The 22,075-nt window shown below is 34.6% G+C and overlaps 1 protein-coding gene across 1 annotated transcript; it reads left to right on the top strand.

The window, feature by feature from the left end:
• On the top strand, nt 1-20,805 carry LOC135840666 (uncharacterized). Its single transcript, XM_065357293.1, has 2 exons — nt 1-5,759; nt 16,355-20,805. Exon 1 carries the CDS (start codon nt 1-3, stop codon nt 4,999-5,001), a length of 5,001 nt encoding a protein of 1,666 aa, XP_065213365.1. The 3' UTR covers nt 5,002-5,759; nt 16,355-20,805.
• The last annotated feature ends 1,270 nt before the right edge of the window (nt 20,806-22,075 follow it).

The following is a 22,075-nucleotide window of genomic DNA, read 5'->3' as shown; positions in this document are numbered from 1 at the left end:
ATGCCGGAAACCAGCGAAAATGCAGAAAAGCTAAAAGCGTTATCCACCCGAAAGTCCAGACTTCGTTCTTCACTGACTAGAAGTATGTCATACATAAGTGAAAAGCTGGCGACGGCAGATTTTAACGAAGTTAAAGTGAAATTGACAATGGTCGAAGATATATATAAAAATTATCTTGCTTTACTTGACGAATTTGACAACTTCGAAGTTCCGGATCTGGACCCTTTCATAGAAAAATTCGAAGATGACTACATCGCCATTAAAGGTAAATTAGAAAACAGTATCGAAAAATTCTCTAATAGCAGTGCAGTTCCAGGTTTTAAAAGACAGTGTACAACTGAATCTGGTGGTAGCGGTAGTTGTTGTTCTTCTTCAAAAGCTACGATTAAGTTACCAAAGTTGGAGTTGAAGAAATATGGTGGTAATCTACTTGAATTCGAATCGTTTTGGTCTTCGTTCAACTCAGCTGTACATAATACTGATTTAGAAGCAACTGATAAATTTACGTACTTGAGAAATAACCTGGTAGGCGAAGCTGAATTATTGTTGAAAGGTATGGGTACCACTGCTGCAAACTATCTGATCGCATACGAAATGGTAAAAAAGAAGTTTGGTAATAAAAAGAAATTAATTGATTTATTATATGATAATTTAACGAAAATTCCAAAAAGTAACAAATGGACTAAAAATTTGCGAAATACTTACGATAATATTGAATCGAATTTACATGCTTTAGAAGGTGTAGGTGAAAATATTCAAAACAACACCATACTGTATTCGATGATTATGAAGAAGTTTCCGTTTGATATAATTATGAAAGCCGATTTGGATGTTGCAAGTAACGATTTATCCGAATTGAGGCAGAAAGTTGGCGAATTGATATGGAAACAAGAGCAGTATTGTGGTACTAATTGGAGTGAGTCATCCGATAATAATTCTAATAAAAAAGATTTTTTCAAAGGTACTACAGAGAGCTTGATAACTGGTGATAGAAAACCAAGTAAAAAATGTATCTATTGCGGTGAAACGTCACATTATTCCGATGAATGCAGCAAAATAACGACATTGGAAGACAGAAGAAAGAAATTAAATGGTCGTTGCATCATTTGTTTGAATCCTGGTCATCTCGCTAAAGACTGTACAGTAAACAAACCATGTGTACATTGTAAAAAACGTCGTAGTCATCATCGTAGTTTATGTATTAAATTATTTTCGAAAGAAGTTAGTAATCCTGAACCAACTGAATCTTTACTAATGAAAGATCAAGAAGGTAACCTGTTAGCAGCCACAATCAACGTTGGTAATGAAAGTCGTGTTCAGAAAGTTACCTCAATTTTGGATAGCGGTTCAAGAAGATCGTACATTACTACAAGGTTGGCCGATAAATTAAAATTGAAGCCTCTTCATTATGAAACGATTAGAATTTCTACGATTTGTTCCGAAGCTCCTAGAGAAATTTCAACCAAGGTCGTTAGTTTAGATATTTTTACAAATGATGGTGAAAAAATAAAAATCACTGCAAATACGATACCTAAAATTATTAATCGAATAAATCACCACGATATTAAGTTAGATTCCAGATTCGAGAAATTCAAGCTCGCTGAAGTTGATAAAAATCTTGTACCTGAACTCCTGATTGGAAATGACTACATGTTCGATTTTATGGTCATGGAAAAAGTAATTATTGATGATTCAACTTCGTTAATCAATTCGAAATTCGGATGGCTTGTTGTTGGTCGAATCGATAAAAGCCACGAAACTCCAGTTTTCTTCTCCGAGATTGAAATGGTAGAAAACCTATGGAAATTAGATGCGATTGGGATAGATGATTCAACCTCAGTGGAGGATATCGGCGATGAACTTGCGGTAAAAAGTTTTTATGATAATATAGAATTGATAGATAATCGTTATGAAGTAGCTTGGCCCTGGAAAGAGTACCCTCCTGATTTAAAATCGAACAAAGGGCTCGCCTACGGTCGTTTGAAATCTCAGATGAGAAAATTCGAAAAGAACAAAGAATTATTCGACGAATATGACAAAGTGATCAAATACCAAGAGTCTCAAGGTATTATCGAACGAGTCGACGAATCTATCAACGATAAAGAAGATTTAGTTCATTATCTTCCGCATCACGAAGTTCTGACACCAGGTAAAAGTACCAGTTTACGAGTTGTTTATGATGGTTCTGCAAAATCTCGAAAAAACGATAAAAGCTTAAACGATTGTATTTTTCGTGGTCGTGTTCTTTTGGAAACGTTATGCGGTTTGATTTTGCGCTTAATGTTGAGATGTTTTGTATTAACTTCTGATATTGAAAAAGCATTTTTGCAAATCGGTTTGAAATTACGTGATCGCGATTTCGTTAGATTTATTTGGATAAAAGATTTTAAAAAACCGCTGACCTTCGATAATTTGATTATATTTCGATTTACTAAAATTCCGTTCGGTGTTATCGCTAGTCCGTTTTTGTTAACTTTAACAATAATTTTTCATTTAAATCAATATGATTCGAAGTTCGTTCCGCTATTACTAAGAAGTTTTTATGTGGATAATCTTATCTTGAGTGTCGATTCGGTAGATGAAGCTATTGATCTTTATAATTTTTCAAAATCTTGTTTTAATGATGCTTCGATGAATTTACGTAATTGGGTTACGAATTGTAATGAACTTAAAAATGTTTTAAAACCGGAAGATCGTTTAGATGTATCTGAAATTAGTATTTTAGGGTTAAAATGGAATGTTAAAAATGATACTTTCGTGATTAATCATAAACTCGCTAATTCGGCTATTATTATTACAAAACGTGAAGTTGTAAAAAAGGTATCCTCGATTTTTGATCCATTAGGTTTTTTGTGTCCTGTTGTTTTACCAGCTAAATTATTTATTCGATATTTATGGGGCAAAAACTTAGATTGGGATGATGTTTTAGATGAGAAAGATCAAAAGTCGTGGAAAGAATTATTAAATAACTTGAATTGTATTTCGAATGTAGAAATAGATCGGTACATATTTCGTGGCGGTAATGCTTGTAATGATTTTGATTTACATTGTTTTGTTGACGCGTCTCAAAAAGCTTATGCTGCAACCGTTTACGTTAAGAAAAATAATTTAACTCGTCTCGTTTTTGCTAAATCTCGTCTTGCTCCTCGCAATAATTTAACTATTCCGAAGTTAGAATTGTTAGCTTTATATATCGGTAGTCAAATCGTGAATTTCGTTAAGAATGAATTTTCTGATGTTAATATCAAAAATATTTATGTATGGTCTGATTCCAAATGTGTATTATCATGGTTATGTTCGAAAAAAGTTTTGCCCAAATTTGTAGAAAGAATTGTGAAGAAAATTGATAAATCGTTCAATTATCGCTACGTTCCATCTGCTGAAAATCCTGCTGATATAGCCAGTCGCGGTGCAGAAGTGCAAGATTTGAATTCGTTCTGGTGGGAAGGCCCCACATGGTTGAAAGAGATGGAAGTCGCTTGGCCAAAGGCAATGAATTTACAATTTGAATCCGAACCTGAACCTGAACCTGAACCAGAACCAGTACTTATCTCGAATAATACAGCTGTAATTCAGCCTCCGTTTAAAATCGATTGTACTCAATTTAAAACCCTCAACTATCTACTTGATGCAACGTTAAGCTATATGAAAAATGTCGATTCGAGTAATATTGTTCAGAAAACCGAAGAAGCTTTCAACCAGTGGATTATATATATCCAAAACAAAAATTATCCTGATATTTCGCAACCTAATGCGCTTGGTTTAAAGCGTGATTCTCAAAATATTATACGTTGTCATGGGCGCTTAGTTGAATCATGTCTCGACGATAATGCGAAGTTTCCAATACTTCTACCTGAGAAAGAATTCTTCACTCGTTTATTAATTGAAAAAATTCATATCGATAACTATCATGTCGGCGTTTCCCATACTCTCTCTGAATTGAGAAAAAATTTCTGGATTCCAAAAGGCAGATCGACGGTGTACTACGTTCTAAAAAAATGTGCTAACTGCAAATACTATGATGGTGGTCCATATAAATATCCTGCAATTCCTCCGTTACCTGAATTCCGTGTAAATCAAAGCAGTCCGTTTTCCTGTTGTGGTATCGACACATTTGGTCCTTTATACGTCAGTGATAACTCAGTCCAGAAAAAAGTATTTGTTAGTATTTTCGTTTGTATGATTACACGTGCGATTCACTTAGAACTTTTAGAGAATATGACCACTCAAGAATTCCTACTCGCTTTTCGTAATTTTATAGCATTACGCACAATTCCAAAATTTGTAATAAGTGACAACGCGCCGCAATTTAAAATAACTAAATCGGTTTTTGAAAATCTTTGGAAACAAATAATTTCTGATAATGATGTAATAGATTTTTGTAAAAATAATTCGATAGAATGGAAACTGTTACCTGAATATGCCCCGTGGCATGGCGGTTTTTACGAAAGGTTAATCGGTATAGTGAAAATGTCGCTAAAGAAAACAATTTTTAATTGTATAATAACAGAAAATCAATTAAGAACCGTGTTGTACGAAGTAACTTCTGTAATTAATTCGCGTCCTATCGTTTATGTCGGTGAAAATGATAGTAATGTATTAACACCTAATGATTTGATGAATAGCAAATTCGATTTTATTCCGGATATCGATAATGTTAAAAATATTAAACGCGATGTAATCGTAAATTTATGGAAAAGATCTAACAATATTATTAATCAATTTTGGAACGTTTGGAAATTCCAATATTTAACTAGTCTTCGCGAACGTAATATTAGTATAAAACAAAAGAAAAATGTAGTAGATTTAGTTCCTAAAGTAGGAGATATCGTATTAATCGAAGGTGATAAAAAATTTTGTCCTAGAGGAGAGTGGAAAGTTGGTAAAGTAATTAATGTTAATGTTAGCTCAGACAGTAATGTTAGATCAGCAATCGTTGAAACTAAAAATTCTAAACTTACCCGTCCCATTAACAAATTGTATCCCTTGGAAACATCGTAATTTTTCTCGTTTATACTTATTATTTTAAATTTAAAAATTCGTTTTTTTTTTTTTTTTTTTTTTTTTCGTCGGGAGTGTCGCGGATTCGCGGTTATTAATTATATTTGGCTATGTTTTTGTTATATTTAAAGTTCGCGATCTCGATAATATTCGGCTGCTAGGTTTGTTATCTTGAAGATTCAAAAGTTTTTGTTATTGTTTTTATTCGAAAATAAATAGAGTATGAAAAAGGTTCGTTTTGAAGCGATTAAATCAATCGCCCTTATTGTTGAATTTCCTTTTTCGTTACCCCCCCCCCTTACGGGTGTAATAATCTTGTAATTATAAACACCCCAAAACAAAAAAAAACAAAAAAAAAAATTTTCTTTTAAAAATCGAGGTCAAATTCTTTTAAAAATCGAAGTCAAAAATTCTTCAAATAGCTCCCATGCGATTGAAGATCAGCAAAAAGTGATAATCGCCTTTTTTGTTGGAAATTAAATGTCTTGTAAGATGGTGGTATCATTTTTTCAATTATTTACCATGTCAATTTATCTGAGGTTGTGATAGAGATTAAGAGGAAATATTACTATTTCATCATACTGCGAAAGAAATCATCAGCAGATATTTGAAAATTGATAGAAAAATTATTTGATCGTGAAACTGATTTCGATAGGGGCAATAGGTACTTATAGTAGTCAGGTCATGCGGAATTGATTTAATTTTAATACTGCGGGTGTACGAGTATGTTCGATTTGTTTTTGCGATACGTTTCCTGGGTAAGCATCTATTCGAATACTTATTTTTTTCGACGCGATCCCCTATGTCTTTACCCGCTGGCTATCTAAGAGATGGTAAACCCTCTTAGCGTAGTCAGTATAAGAGCCATAGGGAGTAGGTATTCTCGTAGCTTGTAACAAAGGATATTGAGTAGAGCTTCGACTCTTCTCCTTTCTTACAAGTTTACTTGAATAATTAGGGAGGCCTGCTTAGGCACTGGCGTTGACGACCGCCTTTGTGTAGAGGCCGCACTCTCAGTGTTCTCTGTGCGGCCACCATTCGTGGTGCATATCTGAGACATTGGTTTAAGTCTACTCAAGTCGCAACTCGCAATAGGCATTCAATTTTGAACATACTTTTTTGCAGAAATTGCCAGAGAAAGTGCCGTTTTTCTGTGGAATTTGGACAAAAAGGCTCAACACTTTTCCCAAAAAATGGCCAAAAAAAGTTCCATTTTTTATAGGAATTGTCTGAAAAATTCCCATCCGGAATTCAGAAAGAAGGATAAAAAAGCCTAATTTTGACAAATGCCAAAAAACCCACAGTGTTTTGTAAATTGGCAAAAACTCGCATTTTTTGATAAATTTCCAGAAAATTCAACACTTTTTCCAAAATCGCATGGGGGCGGGATAAACTTTTACCTAATTTTATTTTTATTTTTTTGTGAATGGAGGAATTTTTCCACGAAAAAAAGCTTTTGTCTTGAATGTAAATATTTGGTGCTATTTTTCCTTGAAATTGATACATTTGAAAAACATATTTGTTACCTAATCATTAAATATCTAGCAGGTCGTGAAACGTAGTGAATTCAGAATATTATATTTTTTCGGTGTTCATTCGTTATGTTATTTTCTTAAAACGTATGTAATGCGTTCATTTGTTGTTGTTGTTGTTGTTGTTTTTTTAATAATTTTGAATGAAATTAAAAAGTATACTTTATGCTAGAATTTTCTTCCAATTTCAATTTTTTTGAAAATTTTCCTGTGAAAACTTTGATTTTATCAATTTTTTGTGTCGCGTAGGGGGAGGGGGATAGAGTGTAAAAAGTTCTGAAAATTTGATTTAAAAAAAAAAAAAAAAAAAAAAAAAAAAAAAAAAGGTTGTGAAAAAAGTATGTGGTGAATCATTTCTCAAAATTTAGGTCACTTTTTCTCAAATTTTTAAACAAATAGCTTGGGTATTAGGTATCTCTGAAATTTGTCAATTCAATATTCCTGTTTTAAAATTTTTGAGATTTTGATTAATAATATCCAGAATGACACGAACGATGCGAGGGCAAAAGCTTTGGAAAATTGATAATTCTAAAAGTAATACGACATAAATTTAAATGCATAATAACTGTTTTAAATTGGACCAACGAGGTTTTTTAAATTCTGATAGCTTTTCAAAATTTGCATTTTTTAAAAAGTATTTTTCTACCTGCTTGATTTAAAAGTCAATACGAATATTTTCCGAGCACAGTATGAGTAATTTGGTGAACAGAAAAAGAAATGTAGCTTTCGAGCGAGATGCGGGCGAATGCTCTTGAAAAAAACAGTTTTGCGAATTAGTGGGTATATCGAGTGTAGGTATCGATGATTTTGAGGGCAAAGTAGGTGGACATTTTTCTGCAAAACTAACGATTTTGCCAACAAATCTGTGTTTTGAAATGTGAATCTATATCTGTCATTGGTCCAGGTTCATCTTTTTTGTTGAGAACTCTTTTTTTTTTATTTTCGATCACGCACTATGTATTGGGACCCTGAAAAATTCCACGGGTCCTTGGAAATTAAACCAAGCCCGCTGCATGTGCACCACTTGCATCCCCCCTCTCGCCATCACTATTCCAGGTAGATACTTCAAGCGCATTATAAACATCTTTAACTCCTTCCTCGATAGTTTCGAAAAATCAACAAAATTGAAGGCTGCGATTTTTCCAAAATGCGCATTCGTAAAAAGTTTTGATAGAAATTTTCGATTTTGTACTGAAATTAAGTATATGTTAGGTAAAGCCCACTACAAGTAACACGAAAATCATCGCCCAATTTCGGCCTCAAAATTCTTTAAAAATACTGAAAACTCATTTTCGTCGAAATATTTTAATTATTCGCGAAATTTTTACCCAATATATTGATACGTTGCATTAAGTACACTTTTTTAGATATCCGAACAATCATAATCCAATTTTGGGTTCAAATCTATTACCAAAAAAAAAAAAATCCCAAAGTATTTTCGTTGAAAAACCCAATCTCAAAATGAAATCAATGTAAACATTATTTTTCGAAAAGCTTATATTTAGGTTTTGCTGACTTCCTTTTCGTAAAAGTGTCAAGTTAGCTATTTATTGTCGAATCCATTTTGTGTGTTCTTCACGGATCGAGTTCACCTATACTTACTAGTCTTGGTTATTTCTTTCGTCCTTTTTTTCTTCTTGGTACATTTGTGTTAATCGCCATACTTACACGCAATATCAAATTATTGAATGACTGCGAGTTGTTGTTGTTTTAAAAATTATTTTAGCCGGTATGTCGAGCTGGCGTACAGATAAGGACGTTTGAGCAAATAAATTGGAATTTTCATTTCGTCTGTAAATTAAGTAAGTATGTAGACACATAGCGAAAATTAAAATTATTAGGCGAGATTTTCTATCTTGTAGGAATTTGAGATAATCAGATAGATTAGATAATGTGCACTATCTACATAATAATCATTATCATTGATTTCTCGATGATTGATTTTCAAATTTCAAAAGCATTCTGGACCAAATTTTTTAAGAAATAGTAGAACCAAAGTTCACGAAAAAGTCTGCAACAATTTTGAGGTGCAGGCAAGGTAAATAAATACTAACTCACATTTGCCAACATTTGCCAATGGCAAATGTGAGTTTTGATGAAATCTTAGTTTTGTTTGCAAAATTCCATAGGGAAAAGTTTGATAACAAGCTGAATTTTGGTATACGAGGGTTTTTTGATACACTGAACACGAATTTGGGGTGTCCAGGTAAATCCGGTCTACGCTTCCCCCTTTTTTGTGGACCTTAAGCCCCCAAATTTGTTTTTTTGCGTTCAAGTCCGAAAATACGCAATTTTAATGCAAAATGCTTCTCACCTAAGAGCTGAAAATGGTAAACTTCACTTCAACCATTGAAATGCTGACGAACGGCTCGCGGCTGCCCAAATCGTGATCGTCTAGGAAAAAAGGCACCTATAAGATCGCATTTATCAAAATAGCTTTTTTTGGGGAGGGGGGGGTTCGGGACCGGAAAAGTCTCAAAAATTGATTGAAACCATTTTCTAAGTCCCTACGATGCTGAATCATACCTAAAATTAACATTTAGTACAAGAATTTTTATTCAAAACTATTGCAAAAAAGTCTCAAAAAAAATTTCATACTTGAGCTAAAATTAATTTTTGAAGTTTTTTTTTTTTCGGATCGGGGCCCGGAAAACCTTCAAAAATTGATTGAAACCATTTTCGAAGTCCCTAAGTTGCTAAATCATACCCGAAATGCGGAAATGAACATTTTGTACAAACACATTTCAAAACTTTTGCAAAAAAGCCCTAAACATTTTTTGAATGGTGTGGTTTCATTAAAATTGATCTGGAGGCGAGAGGAAGAAACCTACAAAAAAATTACATATGACCAAAGTTGTAGAACATTAAATTTCCAATCGTCCTAATGTCGTTGGTTTTTTCTAGAATGCTTAGTTTGTGAGTTCTTCTCAAAAAACTGAATTATTTCACTGCGGATAAGTTTGAAGCGGTTAATCTCCAAAACAAGTTTTCAATAAATTCACACAAATAAACAACTTGAAGAAGCAGGGAGAACGCTCATTCCCACTTAATAATGTTGAAATAAAATAGTTATGATGATAAATCCTGTAGAAGTGCTGTAATTGCAACTAAAAACTTTGAATGCGTTTTTCTCAGAAACTTGATTTTCAGCCTAAGGTCCTGTGACGGTGAGATTTAACCTCGCATTCTGATGCTAAATCTCATCATCCAAAAATACGAATTTTCGATATCATTCTGCAAAAATAATTGCACATTTGCCATGAGCCGAATCTAACGAGGTTCGACTCACGTGCAAATAACAATCAAAAATTGTGTGTTTGAAATATGATCTCGATTTCCGCCAACCAGTGGTCGAGCAAACATGCGACTCACAGATTCGCTTCCCCGAATTTGCAAGTCGACAAATTAATCGGGGTCCCGTTATACGGCTCGCCGAATCCACCAAAATCACCGTTATTTTGTCGTGACATCGAAAAACATAAAAGCCAGTTGGTTAGGATTTGTGTATTCGGGCAACATCGTCATCGCAACTCTGGAAATAATTTTCCTACGAACGTAATGATAAATTTTGATTGATGTATTATAATTAATGGTTTTCGTGAATATCATGGATTAATATTTTGCCTTTATGATGATTATATTTTTGAATCGATTATTGTTTTCGAGAGTTGATTATTAAGTGCATTATCGTTTCGCTCGATATTCTGAGATTGTTCACTTTTCATGTTCGTGTCTTCGTTTTTTAAATTATTAAAATTAATATTTTGTATGATGAAAATTCGCGAAGCTTCAAGAACCCTGTTTTTTGTCATTTTGGTAAAATTCTTTCTTAAGTCTCACTTAAAGTTTGAAGAATTGGCCGAACCAATTTTGATGAAATTTGGAATACAGCTTTGATTTGTTATCCATTACTGACTAAGGGTAAAAAATTGTAAATTTTTTGAAAATTGACCCTGACCCCCCCCTTTTGGGCCCCAAATATTTTCAAAACAGGCCCAAACTATCAAAAGGCACTTCTCCAGCACAAACTTGATATTCATGCAAAAAATGAGCTTTGTAGCCCAATTACATCAAGCTTGAGCTGAGTCTAAAGATGCTAAAAAATGACCAATTTTGAAAAAAATGATGTGTATATTTGAGGAGCTGAGAATCAAAACTCACATTATTTTGCCACCATAAACGATTTTGAGAAAAACGCGAAAAACTGTTCTAGTAGTGTTGCCAGTTGAAAAAACTTGTAATAGGTACCAAAATGAATCGTTAGATAGCGCTACTAGCACACGATTCCGTGTGTTGACTGATTTTCACCTAGCTCCCTTCTGCTTTAATATCGAGACAGAGAATGGCAAATGTGAGTTTTGACTCCAAGATTTACGATCAAATTTTTTTTCACTGTTTTAATTACGATGAAGGTAGAAGTTCGCAACAGTTTCATTTGTTAAGTGTTTTCAAACAAAATATACACACTACATTGAAGGTAGAAGTTTGCGATTATTTCATAGTCCAGGAAAATTAGCTCAAAAATAGGGTCATAGGGAAAAGTTTGATAACAAGCTGAATTTTGGTATACGAGGGTTTTTTGATACGCTGAACACGAATCTGGGGTGTCCAGGTAAATCCGGTTTACACTTCCCCCTTTTTTGTGGACCTTAAGCCCCCAAATTTGTTTTTTTGCGTTCAAGTCCGAAAATACGCAATTTTATGCAAAATGCTTCTCATCGATTTTGTTTTACTATTCTGCGTCGAATGAAGAGTCTGCGAAGTTTCCCACTCCCAAGGAGGGTGGACCTATGGTCACTCAAAGTAGGGGTGCACTGTGGACTGTGAGCACCCTCAAAATAAGCGTAATTCAAAAACATACAATGAACCCTAAAAAAATGGCAATGATATCCTCCCCTATGTTTTTTGGGTCGGAAAATACGAATTTGACAACAAAAAATTGTAGGGGGTGGTGGATGAGGGGGTGAGGGGATGAGAAATTCAAAATTTGGCCATAATGATGTGTGATATGTCGAAATGTATGTTTTTGAGGGTGTAGATCACGAATTTGACAATATTTTTTTCGTAGGGGTTGATGGTGGGGGATGAAGGGGGTGAAAAATTCAAAATTTGACCATAATGATGTGTGATATGTCAAAATGTATGTTTTTGAGGGTGTAGATCACGAATTTGACAATGTTTTTTTCGTAGGGGTGAATGGTGGGGAGTGAAGGGGGTGAAAACGTTGAAAAATTCAAAATTTGAATATGATGTGTGATATGTTGGAATGTATGTTTTTGAGGGCGTAGAAGGGGTGAAGGGTGGGGGATGGAGAATTTTCTACTGGGGAGCCGTCAAAGTCCCTGGAAGAAAAAATTTGTAACATTTAAACAAAATTCACCATGATTTTTCGCTATAATTGACTGTTGTGGTCGCCGGGGTATTCGGGGGCAAAAATGGCAATTGACATCTTGAAATACATTATCTTTAGTATTACTAGCCACTGGAATTTCCCGTGCATCTACGTGCTAACATTTGTTCTATTCCTATTTCTGCAGCAGAGTAGGCAAAAAACGGAGTTTTAACGTAAATTATACCTCTATAATTACTTTATAACAACTAAAATCGAGTAAATTGATGAAAATTACTCACATTCAGTTGAATTATTCATACTTGGTACATTTCGACATATCACACTTCATTATATTCAAATTTTGAATTTTTCATCGTTTTCACACCCTTTACTCCCCACCATTCACCCCTACGAAAAAAACATTGTCAAATTCGTGATCTACACCCTCAAAAACATACATTTTGACAAATAACACATCATTATGGCCAAATTTTGAATTTCTCACCCCTTCATCCCCCACCATTAACCCCCACGAAAAAAATATTGTCAAATTAGTGATCTACAACCTCGAAAACATACATTTCGATATATCACACATCATTATTGTCGAATTTTGAATTTTTAACAATTTTCACCCCTCAGCCCCCACCATTGACCCCTACGAAAAAAATATTGTCAAATTCGTGATCTACACCCTCAAAAACATACATTTCGACATATCACACATCATTATGGCCAAATTTTGAATTTCTCATCCCCTCACCCCCTCATCCACCACCCCCTACAATTTTTTGTTGTCAAATTCGTATTTTCCGACCCAAAAAACATAGGGGAGGATATCATTGCCATTTTTTTAGGGTTCATTGTATGTTTTTGAATTACGCTTATTTTGAGGGTGCTCACAGTCCACAGTGCACCCCTACTTTGAGTGACCATAGGTCCACCCTCCTTGGGGTGGGAAACTTCGCTGACTCTTCATTCGACGCAGAATAGTAAAACAAAATCGATGAGAAGCATTTTGCATAAAATTGTGTATTTTCGGACTTGAACGCAAAAAAACAAATTTGGAGGCTTAAGGTCCACAAAAAAGGGGGAAGTGTAAACCGGATTTACCTGGACACCCCAAATTCGTGTTCAGTGTATCAAAAAACCCTCGTATACCAAAATTCAGCTTGTTATCAAACTTTTCCCTATGACCCTATTTTTGAGCTAATTTTCCTGGACTATGAAATAATCGCAAACTTCTACCTTCAATGTAGTGTGTATATTTTGTTTGAAAACACTTAACAAATGAAACTGTTGCGAACTTCTACCTTCATCGTAATTAAAACAGTGAAAAAAAATTTGATCGTAAATCTTGGAGTCAAAACTCACATTTGCCATTCTCTGTCTCGATATTAAAGCAGAAGGGAGCTAGGTGAAAATCAGTCAACACACGGAATTGTGTGCTAGTAGCGCTATCTAACGATTCAATGTAATTGGGCTACAAAGCTCATTTTTTGCATGAATATCAAGTTTGTGCTGGAGAAGTGCCTTTTGATAGTTTGGGCCGGTTTTGAAAATATTTGGGGCCCAAAAAGGGGGGGGGTCAGGGTCAATTTTCAAAAAATTTACAATTTTTTACCCTTAGTCAGTAATGGATAACAAATCAAAGCTGTATTCCAAATTTCATCAAAATTGGTTCGGCCAATTCTTCAAACTTTAAGTGAGACTTAAGAAAGAATTTTACCAAAATGACAAAAAACAGGGTTCTTGAAGCTTCGCGAATTTTCATCATACAAAAATTGTTTTTATATATTCTGAAAGGTCTTCGAAAATTAAGAAAAAAAGTATTCTTGCGTTTTTTTGAATAAACGCATAGTTTTTGAGAAAATTGCGTTTGAAATATCGCTAATATCATGGTGAAATTATTTGAGAATATAACTCCGCGGTGTTGCCGCCGCCTACCTTTCCAACACGTTGGACGAGTTTGGAACCGTGGGTAGGGCGGGGTGGCGACGCGGTAGCGTCGCCAGATATATTAATTTTAATAATTTAAAAAAAAAATATGATATCCACCAAAAATACTTCTAAAAAGCAAAAACTCCGCCAACCAAAAAAAAAAAACAAAAAAAAACGATGTCAGTATAAAAATCTACTGAAGAATTGACCTACACTTGCATCTCTGGAGATGGTGTGAGGATGGAGGGGGGGGGGTAAATGGCAATTTCAAGTCGTATAGCGATAAAAGGCATCCTAGAGTCCATTTTCATAAAGGATGGTTTTTGGTTGGTCTATCCTCATTTCACTGGAACCATGCACCTGCTGGGGTCTCCCTTTGATAATCCGCGGGCTCGTCTCTGGACATTAACTTATGTTTTTATTTGAGACGCTCTTCGTTTCACTCGGATTCCCGCTCGCTTTCTGCAGGTAGTTCACTCCTTGAACGATAAAGGAGGTGGCTTGCACGTCATTTGAACGATAAAAAGTGGTTTAAGAACGACAATTCAGGAGGTATGCAGTAAGCACAGCATTTTTAAAAGATATAAAAGGTGTTAGCACGATATTTTTCAAGGCCTTTTTTGGTTATTTATTTTTGGGGGGGGGCACGCCAATTCTCGAAAGTAGCAACTTCATAATTTTTTGTAGCCTCTATCCTCACTCCAAACATTAAAAAAAAATCATTTTCGCGTTTAAAAAGTCCAATTTTTGTTTAAAAATTGTCAAACTAAAGTCCTGTTTTTTGTCAAATTTGCTTACAAGGTTATAAAATTGTGTTTTTTTGGCCAAATTTTCCCAAATTAAAAAGTATCTATTTTTCAGAGGGGGGCGGACGGTGGATGTCAAAAAGCGTCACCATGGCTAAATACCGAACCACAAACTGCAAGGAAAATCAGGCTAATGATGGCAAAGCAGTTACAGGTTCAACCCCTACCCTTTTTGTCATCTCAAAATATTCTTGTATTTTAACCTCTCAAAGTACGAATTTTTAAAAGCTTTTGCCCTCGCTTTGCTCGGGTTAATCTCTTCTCTAAACCAAAAAAAATCAATTTTTGAAACTTCCATAAAATTTCAAAAGGGGAAATAAGAATTTTTCATAAGCCCAAATGCGAATTATATTATATCAATTGACAAAGTAAGTACTGTAAAAAGTCGTCATCTTATTTGGTAAAATTGGTATTTTTTTCTTATGGAAAATATTTTGTCCACCCTCTCTCAAAAAATCTCCTCTTTTTTGCTATAATATCAATATTGAATAAAAAGACAAAAGCAAAAATCAATCGCATAACTTGCATTCAAGTATCTAAACCTTGAAAAAAAACAGAACGAGAACGATTCTGAAGGGGCAGAGGCGTACCCAAGGGGTGCGAAGGGGGCCATTGCCCCCCTTGCGAGCGAAAATTTGAAATAAAACATGCAAAAATAGACGTTTTTTTTGTTGTTTGGATCCATTTTTTCTAAAAATTTTCGCTCTCGCTTCGCTCGAGCAGTAATTTTGCCTTCGTTTTCATAAAATCACCACACATTACGAACAGGTTTCCAGAAAATTACCCCTATATTTCGATTTTGCATGCCTAAAAATCTGGTTTTACCCCCTCCTTGAAAAAATCCTGGCTATATGCCACTGTTAAGGGGGAAGGGAAAACATTTTGGGGGCCCCATTCAGTGTATCCGCCAGGGGCCCCGAACCGACCCAGTCCGCCACTGTCATTTCGGGTATGATTTAGCAACTTAGGGACTTTGAAAATGGTTTCAATCAATTTTTGAAGGTTTTCCGGGCCCCAATCCGAAAAAAAACTTCAAAAATTAATTTTAGCTCAAGTATGAAATTTTTTTTTTAAGACTTTTTTGCAATAATTTTGAATAAAAATTCTTGTACTAAATGTTAATTTTAGGTATGATTCAGCATCGTAGGGACTTCGAAAATGATTTCAATCAATTTTTGAGACTTTTCCGGTCCCGAACCCCCCCCCCTCCTCCCCAAAAAAAGCTATTTTGATAAATGCGATCTTATAGGTGCCTTTTTTCCTAGACGATCACGATTTGGGCAGCTGTTCGTCAGCATTTCAATGGTTGAAGTGAAGTTTACCATTTTCAGCTCTTAGGAATTATTTGTGTATGCGCCAACATTCCTTTTATAGTGTGCATAGCACTATTACTTTCGTTCTAAAAGTTGAAAAATTCTTTGGCTTGTTTTTTTTTTCAACCAGATTTACAAACAAGTACCTAGGTAACTAACTCATCACAAAGTTTTCCATAGATACAACTTGTAAGTGTGCCGCTAGTCTATTGCCAAAATCGAAAAAAATACAAGTGATTATTCATGTATTGGAAGTAGGTACTGAAGTGTAAAATGATGTACTTCCCACCCCTTTCCCCTCTCTTGCATATCATGAAAGAGAAGGTTTTTGAAAAGTGTATAAAAAATAAAACGTAATTTTTGAAATATTTTGAATAGACTCGCTTACCAAATGAAATTATTAAATATAATATTATTCTCTGATTTCAGTTCAATGTTGTTGAAAATGAATACTAAGAAGCAATCATCTTTTGCAATTGCTGTGACTGGTATCCTTTTCTTACAATATGTTGGCTCAACTTTGGCAAATTCACACACACCACCTCAAAACAACAATAACCCAACACCGTCCAATAATAAGGTAACACGTCCTTTGCCAGGTCCGGATCTTGAGTGGAAAATTATCCGCAATCAGTCGTGTTTGTACATTGATAAAACAAAATACCTATGGAAGCTGGTTGTAAATCAAACAGCAAGAAGGAGACTAATAACGCGGTCTAGACGTTTCGGGAAATCATTGTTTCTGCAGATGATGGAGCAATTTTTCAGAGGGAGAAGTGAGTTATTCGAGGGATTATTTATTGGAAAATGGGGAAACAGGAACACATTCATACCATTACCCAAACCTGATGATGGAGGTGACTGGATAGAATACCCAGTTATTAAATTGAATTTCAAACTTATGGAAAAATTCACGACTATTTACGAATTTAAGTCAGAGTATTATAAAATCTTAACAAAGATTGCTAATTCATACAAGATTGAGGATTTTGAATCCGGTTATGGTAGCACTAGATTACTTATCTCAGCCTTGTATTGCAAATTCAACAGCATACCTGTAATTGTTCTCGTGGACGAGTACGATTATCCATACGAATACGCAATTTCAAAAAATAACATAGATTTGGCAAAAGAGATAAGAGAGTTCTTGGATGACATATTTGGCATTATAAAAAATGAAGTTGACGAGGTCGCATTTTTGTTCATTACAGGCGTATCTAAATTAACCTTGACAGTTCTTCAAAGCGGTGCCAATAATATTGTGGATGAAACTTACAATCCGGAATTTGCTGAAGCCTTTGGTTTTACAGAAGAGGAAATAACAGAGCACATGCGAGACCACATAGAAGAGTTTGCAAAGAGCGAGTCAGTACCTTTCAAAGATATCATGGATAAAATGAGAAACTGGTATGACGGTTATCAGTTCGACCCAAATAATCGCTCTGAGCGGGTATTTAACCCAGTATCAACCATCTCCAGCATAAGAAATAAACAATTTGGATGCTACTGGATTCAAACAGGTTCGATGGATCCCATTCCCGAAATGTTTTACAAACAACATATATCATTAGACGATTTAATAAAAGGAACACCAGTTTCTAAAAGTACTATCACCACGTCTGTGATTGAAAGTGAACAGACAGAATTAATAGACTGGATGTTCTTAAACGGGTATTACACAATGAATGGTCAGAAATCCAATGATCTTATTTTAAGAATACCAAATTTCGAAATTGAAACAGCCATTAATAAATCAATATTGTCCTATGATCCTTTGGCACAGCAACGATACCAGAACTTCCGTAAAACCGAGCTGCGTGCACTTCGCTATCACCTTGACTATGAACGAGTTGGAGCAGCTATGTCCGTTTTGGGAAAAATTGGATTCCCTGCATTCGAGCATCCTCTAAAACAAGACATTAAGTCACACGAGGTCACCAGGAGGTTGACCATGCTGTTTGAATTGGCGGGCATAGACCACGAATGTGGAGTGATATTTAAGAAAAGCACTGGAGGAAGAAATGATGGTGGAGATATTGATATGTGGACTGAAAACCTGCTTACCAATTACGCCATTGAAATAAGAACCACAACTGGATCAGATGGTGACTCCGTAGCTGCGAAGGGTATGGAACAGTTATTAACATACATCCGATATTACCGAGAGTCTATGATGAACAAGATAGGTAACCCAAAAAGAATTTTTTTTTTGTCTATAGCTTTCGAACTTCCTAAAAAACAAGGGTATGCCGACTTGACGGATTGGATTTTTTTACCCGTAAATGATGGTGAACCCGAATTAGATAAATTTGAAGCCAGCTCTAGTGAGGTGGAAAAAAAGTTTGATGAAGTAAAACAGAGATGGCTGGACAAATTTCATATTTTTTGAGAAATTCATTTTGAAACGATGCAGCTTTGTAAATAGGTAGATCTGAAAAAATTCCGCGTGTGCGCATTTCAACATTCTTCTGGGTATCCGGGGGTTATTAAAAATTTTGTGAGAATGAGTGCGATGAAAAATTCAAGTTCTTACCAAAAAAAAATAGTTTTAAATGATTTGTTTACTTTCTGGGTGATCAAGATATGTACAATTCCGAAATGTATAGTAAAAATACAACAAAATTTTGAGTTGAAAATTCTTTGAATTCTGCTGTTTACTCCGTTGTATAATATTTGAAGGGCTAATTGTGAAAGTCGCCTTAGTCATTTTTTTGTTCACACAACTTTGAACATTTTTTTTTTCATATTTCATAAATTTTAAAGGGAAAAATGAGTATTGTAATGCATTCTGGGATATTTGAAGATGTTTTTTAAATACTTACTTGACCATAAAGTTTTTACATTACCATTAAAGTAGGACAGCAACGTTTTCATTGAACGGATTAATTTTGAAAAGAGCGGTGTCGCGAAAATTCCTTCTCTTTGAAGTTTTAGAAGACCAAAAAAAAAATAAATGACAAAATGTTTGAATTTTTTAGGTAGTTGATTGAAAACGTAGTCAGATAAGTATTTTTTTCAAATTCTCAAAACATAATTTTTGGTTGGTCCCAAACGCAATTCTTTTAATGCCAAAGCAATGTTGTCAAGTTTTGATTTCTTTTCATCAATAATTTTAACCCAATATATTAAAACACTCGTTTTTATATTTTTCATCTCTTTCTTATGTCGATTAAAATATTCATTTTTCAGATAATATTCTCAACGATTTGAATTGCAATTAGGTACTATTCTCTTTTTCAAAGTTATAAATGGATTATACTATGTTTATGAAGTTAAATATGTATGTACCTAACGAAATCTTGAGGATGAGACGAGACTGAAATATTCCCAACTTTTCCCCCCAATTTTCTCAACCTGTTTACCCCAAACCCCCTTTCCATTTTGTAAGGGTGAATTGGAAACAAAAGTAGGGGAGATTGTTGTACCAGGGACCGATTTTTCGTTTTTTGGGAGTGGACTCCACCCATTAATTATTTTTGAAAATGTGAATAGGGTGCATCAAAGAATGGTCTTTTACAAAAAAAACGAGATATTCACATTTGTTCAAAACTCATTCCCCTCCCCTCCAGAATTTTTTGAAAAAGTCACTTTTTTTTGGTCCATGGTACAACGGGTCGTGTACCAAGGACCAAAAGGAAATTTACCCCGGAAAATGCCTAAAAGTTGGCCGTGAAGGCATAAAGTTCGCGTATGGATCATAGACATTCATTATACATATTTACTTTTTACAATAAGATCATATAAAATTTTGCAGAATTTTTCTTTTTAAATTTCATAAGTTTGTCATGTTGTACCACGGACCATAGATTTTTCTTCAAATTTCCACCAATTTCAAATAAATTTTGAAACGTTTTCAGATGCTACAATGTAAAAACTGTGTAAAGGGCATCCTGGCATCTGAAAAAGTATCAAAATTCGTGAAAATTAGATGAAAAAATTGCGGTCCGTGGTACACGATAAAATTTGGTCCCAGGTACAAGACCTCCCAAAATTTAGAAAAAAATTTCTACAAAATTTCACACAATATTTTTCCAAAAAGTGAATATGTGTACTTACACTTGGATGGTGTAGCTACACGTTGCACTAATTGCTTTGACAAATTTCAAATAAACAACAGGTCAAAATGAGTTCACAAAACATGGCAAAATGTAACTTTTCGTTTTAAAACCTGATAATCGTGTGCAAAATTTTCAAATGAAAACTTTATCGCCTATAGTTCATTTTGTGGCATACCCTAGTGATGCTTTAAAACGTAGTGGGGTCCGAATTCCGCAAGTGGCGTTAGTGAGGGAAAGGTCCCTGGTACAACAGGTCCGGGGTACAACAATCTCCCCTACCTATTGAATAATATTTCAAATGTTCAAAAACCATGGTTTTATATGTAGGTACTTACTAACTTGACAAAAATTTGAATTGTTCTATTGCCAGGTAGGAATTAAAATCCAAAATCAAAAATTCGCATTTTTTTTTTTTTTTTAGCTTTTTAGCATTTGGAAATCAAATTCAAAACTAAAAAATCATTTTTGAAAATATTAAACCCAACTACGTATTTGTAGTTTTTTTTTCATTCTGCTGCCTGTGTCGAAATAGGATCTAAACTGCGAGATCAATTTTTTAGACTCAGGCTGCTAACGGATACCTACTTGAATAGTTTTCCTTCCTTCTTCCTTCCCATTTTTGTGTGTTTTTTTTCTTGTTTGTTCTCTTTTTTCCTCGTGTTTGGATTTTGTTGATCGGATGGTTTCTACTCGTATATAAGAGAAAATCTCAAAAGACTAAGTTCTTTGTTTAATTGTTTTTGTTATTGTTGTATGATTAATAATATTTTTACGTCAGCTGATACCTACTTGGAAAGAAATTATACCATTTTTCGATTGATATTTATTGTTGCGTTTTATTTACTCGTAGCTCGTTTTTTGGTTGTTAGGTTTTCGAGAAAAAAGAGAAGGATAATATGAAGAATTAGCGTATCTAATAATCTAGATTTTAATAGGTTATATTGCATTTTTCGAAATTTTGGCCTCCCATTACCTCTCCGTATGGCTTGTTTCGAAGAGAGGGGGAAAATAATTTTGATTTTAGGATGAAACGTTTTGTAAAGTCAGAATTTGAAACATATAATTCGATACCCATTATTTTTTCGATCGGTTAAATTGTCGTAATTTTTTTCTCCCTTTTTTTTACGGATCAATCCTTCGAAAATAACTTTAAAAAAAGTAAAAACAAAAAAATGAAAAATTCATATGACCTAAGTACGGTTTATTGTACGAATTTTTGGATTATTAAATGCGTTTATTTCGAATTTCGACTCATTTTATTGATACAAGTTTTTTACCAATCTTTCACATTTCTAAAAAAATTGGAAAAATTTTGTGACATTTCTCAACTGCCTTTTTATGGCCATCTTTTACATTTTTTATGTGTGCCCAGTAATTTTTTGGGGACTTTCCCATAGTTATCCAAAAACCTTGTGTGAAATTGTTTATTTTCCCATCTACTTTGCTGAACTACTAATTTTGAAATTTCTTTATATTTCAGTCTAATACCCAAATCATCTCGCTTTTTCAAAGTTTTGAACAACCTAACTTTTTCTTGTGCGAGGTAAATCAATCTAGGAAATGCCCAAGGCTTCCGAGCATGTTGACACTGTCTCTCACTCAATGTTGTGGTACATTCACGACTTCCTCAACACTGAAATCTATACTCCAATCAGTTAGCAAATCTTTTGTTTTAGTTTATCAAAGTGGATAAATTCCCTATTTTCATTAGGGGTTTTCTTCAATATGCTACTAGTCAAGTGTACATGAATGGCCCAGTGGTCACGCAGGCTCAGAGATGTTCGGGTGTGTTTGGGAAAATTCAGCGGTGTGAATGAGTGCTCAGAGATGTTTGGGTGTGTTTGGGAAGATTCAGTGGTGTGAACGAGTGCTCAACGAGTTCTCAGAGATGTTCGGGTGTATTTGGGAAAATTCAGGTGTGTGAATGAGTGCTCAGAGATGTTCGGGTGTGTTTGGGAAAATTCAGCGGTGTGAATGAGTGCTCAGAGATGTTTGGGTGTGTTTGGGAAAATTCAGGGGTGTGAACGAGTGCTCAACTCAAATGAGATTGGTTCTCTAAAAAATACAAAAAAGCTATCGGCGCATGGGAGGG

This window comes from Planococcus citri, chromosome 3, assembly GCF_950023065.1.
Source record: "Planococcus citri chromosome 3, ihPlaCitr1.1, whole genome shotgun sequence".
NCBI classification, from domain to species: domain Eukaryota; kingdom Metazoa; phylum Arthropoda; class Insecta; order Hemiptera; family Pseudococcidae; genus Planococcus; species Planococcus citri.
The sequence above is the reverse complement of the archived record's forward strand: the minus strand, read 5'-3'. Positions and strand labels throughout refer to the sequence as shown.

What these genes read in the sequence shown, in the direction of transcription:
- LOC135840666 (XM_065357293.1), top strand. Translation starts at nt 1, where the DNA reads ATGCCGGAAACCAGCGAAAATGCAGAAAAGCTAAAAGCGTTATCCACC.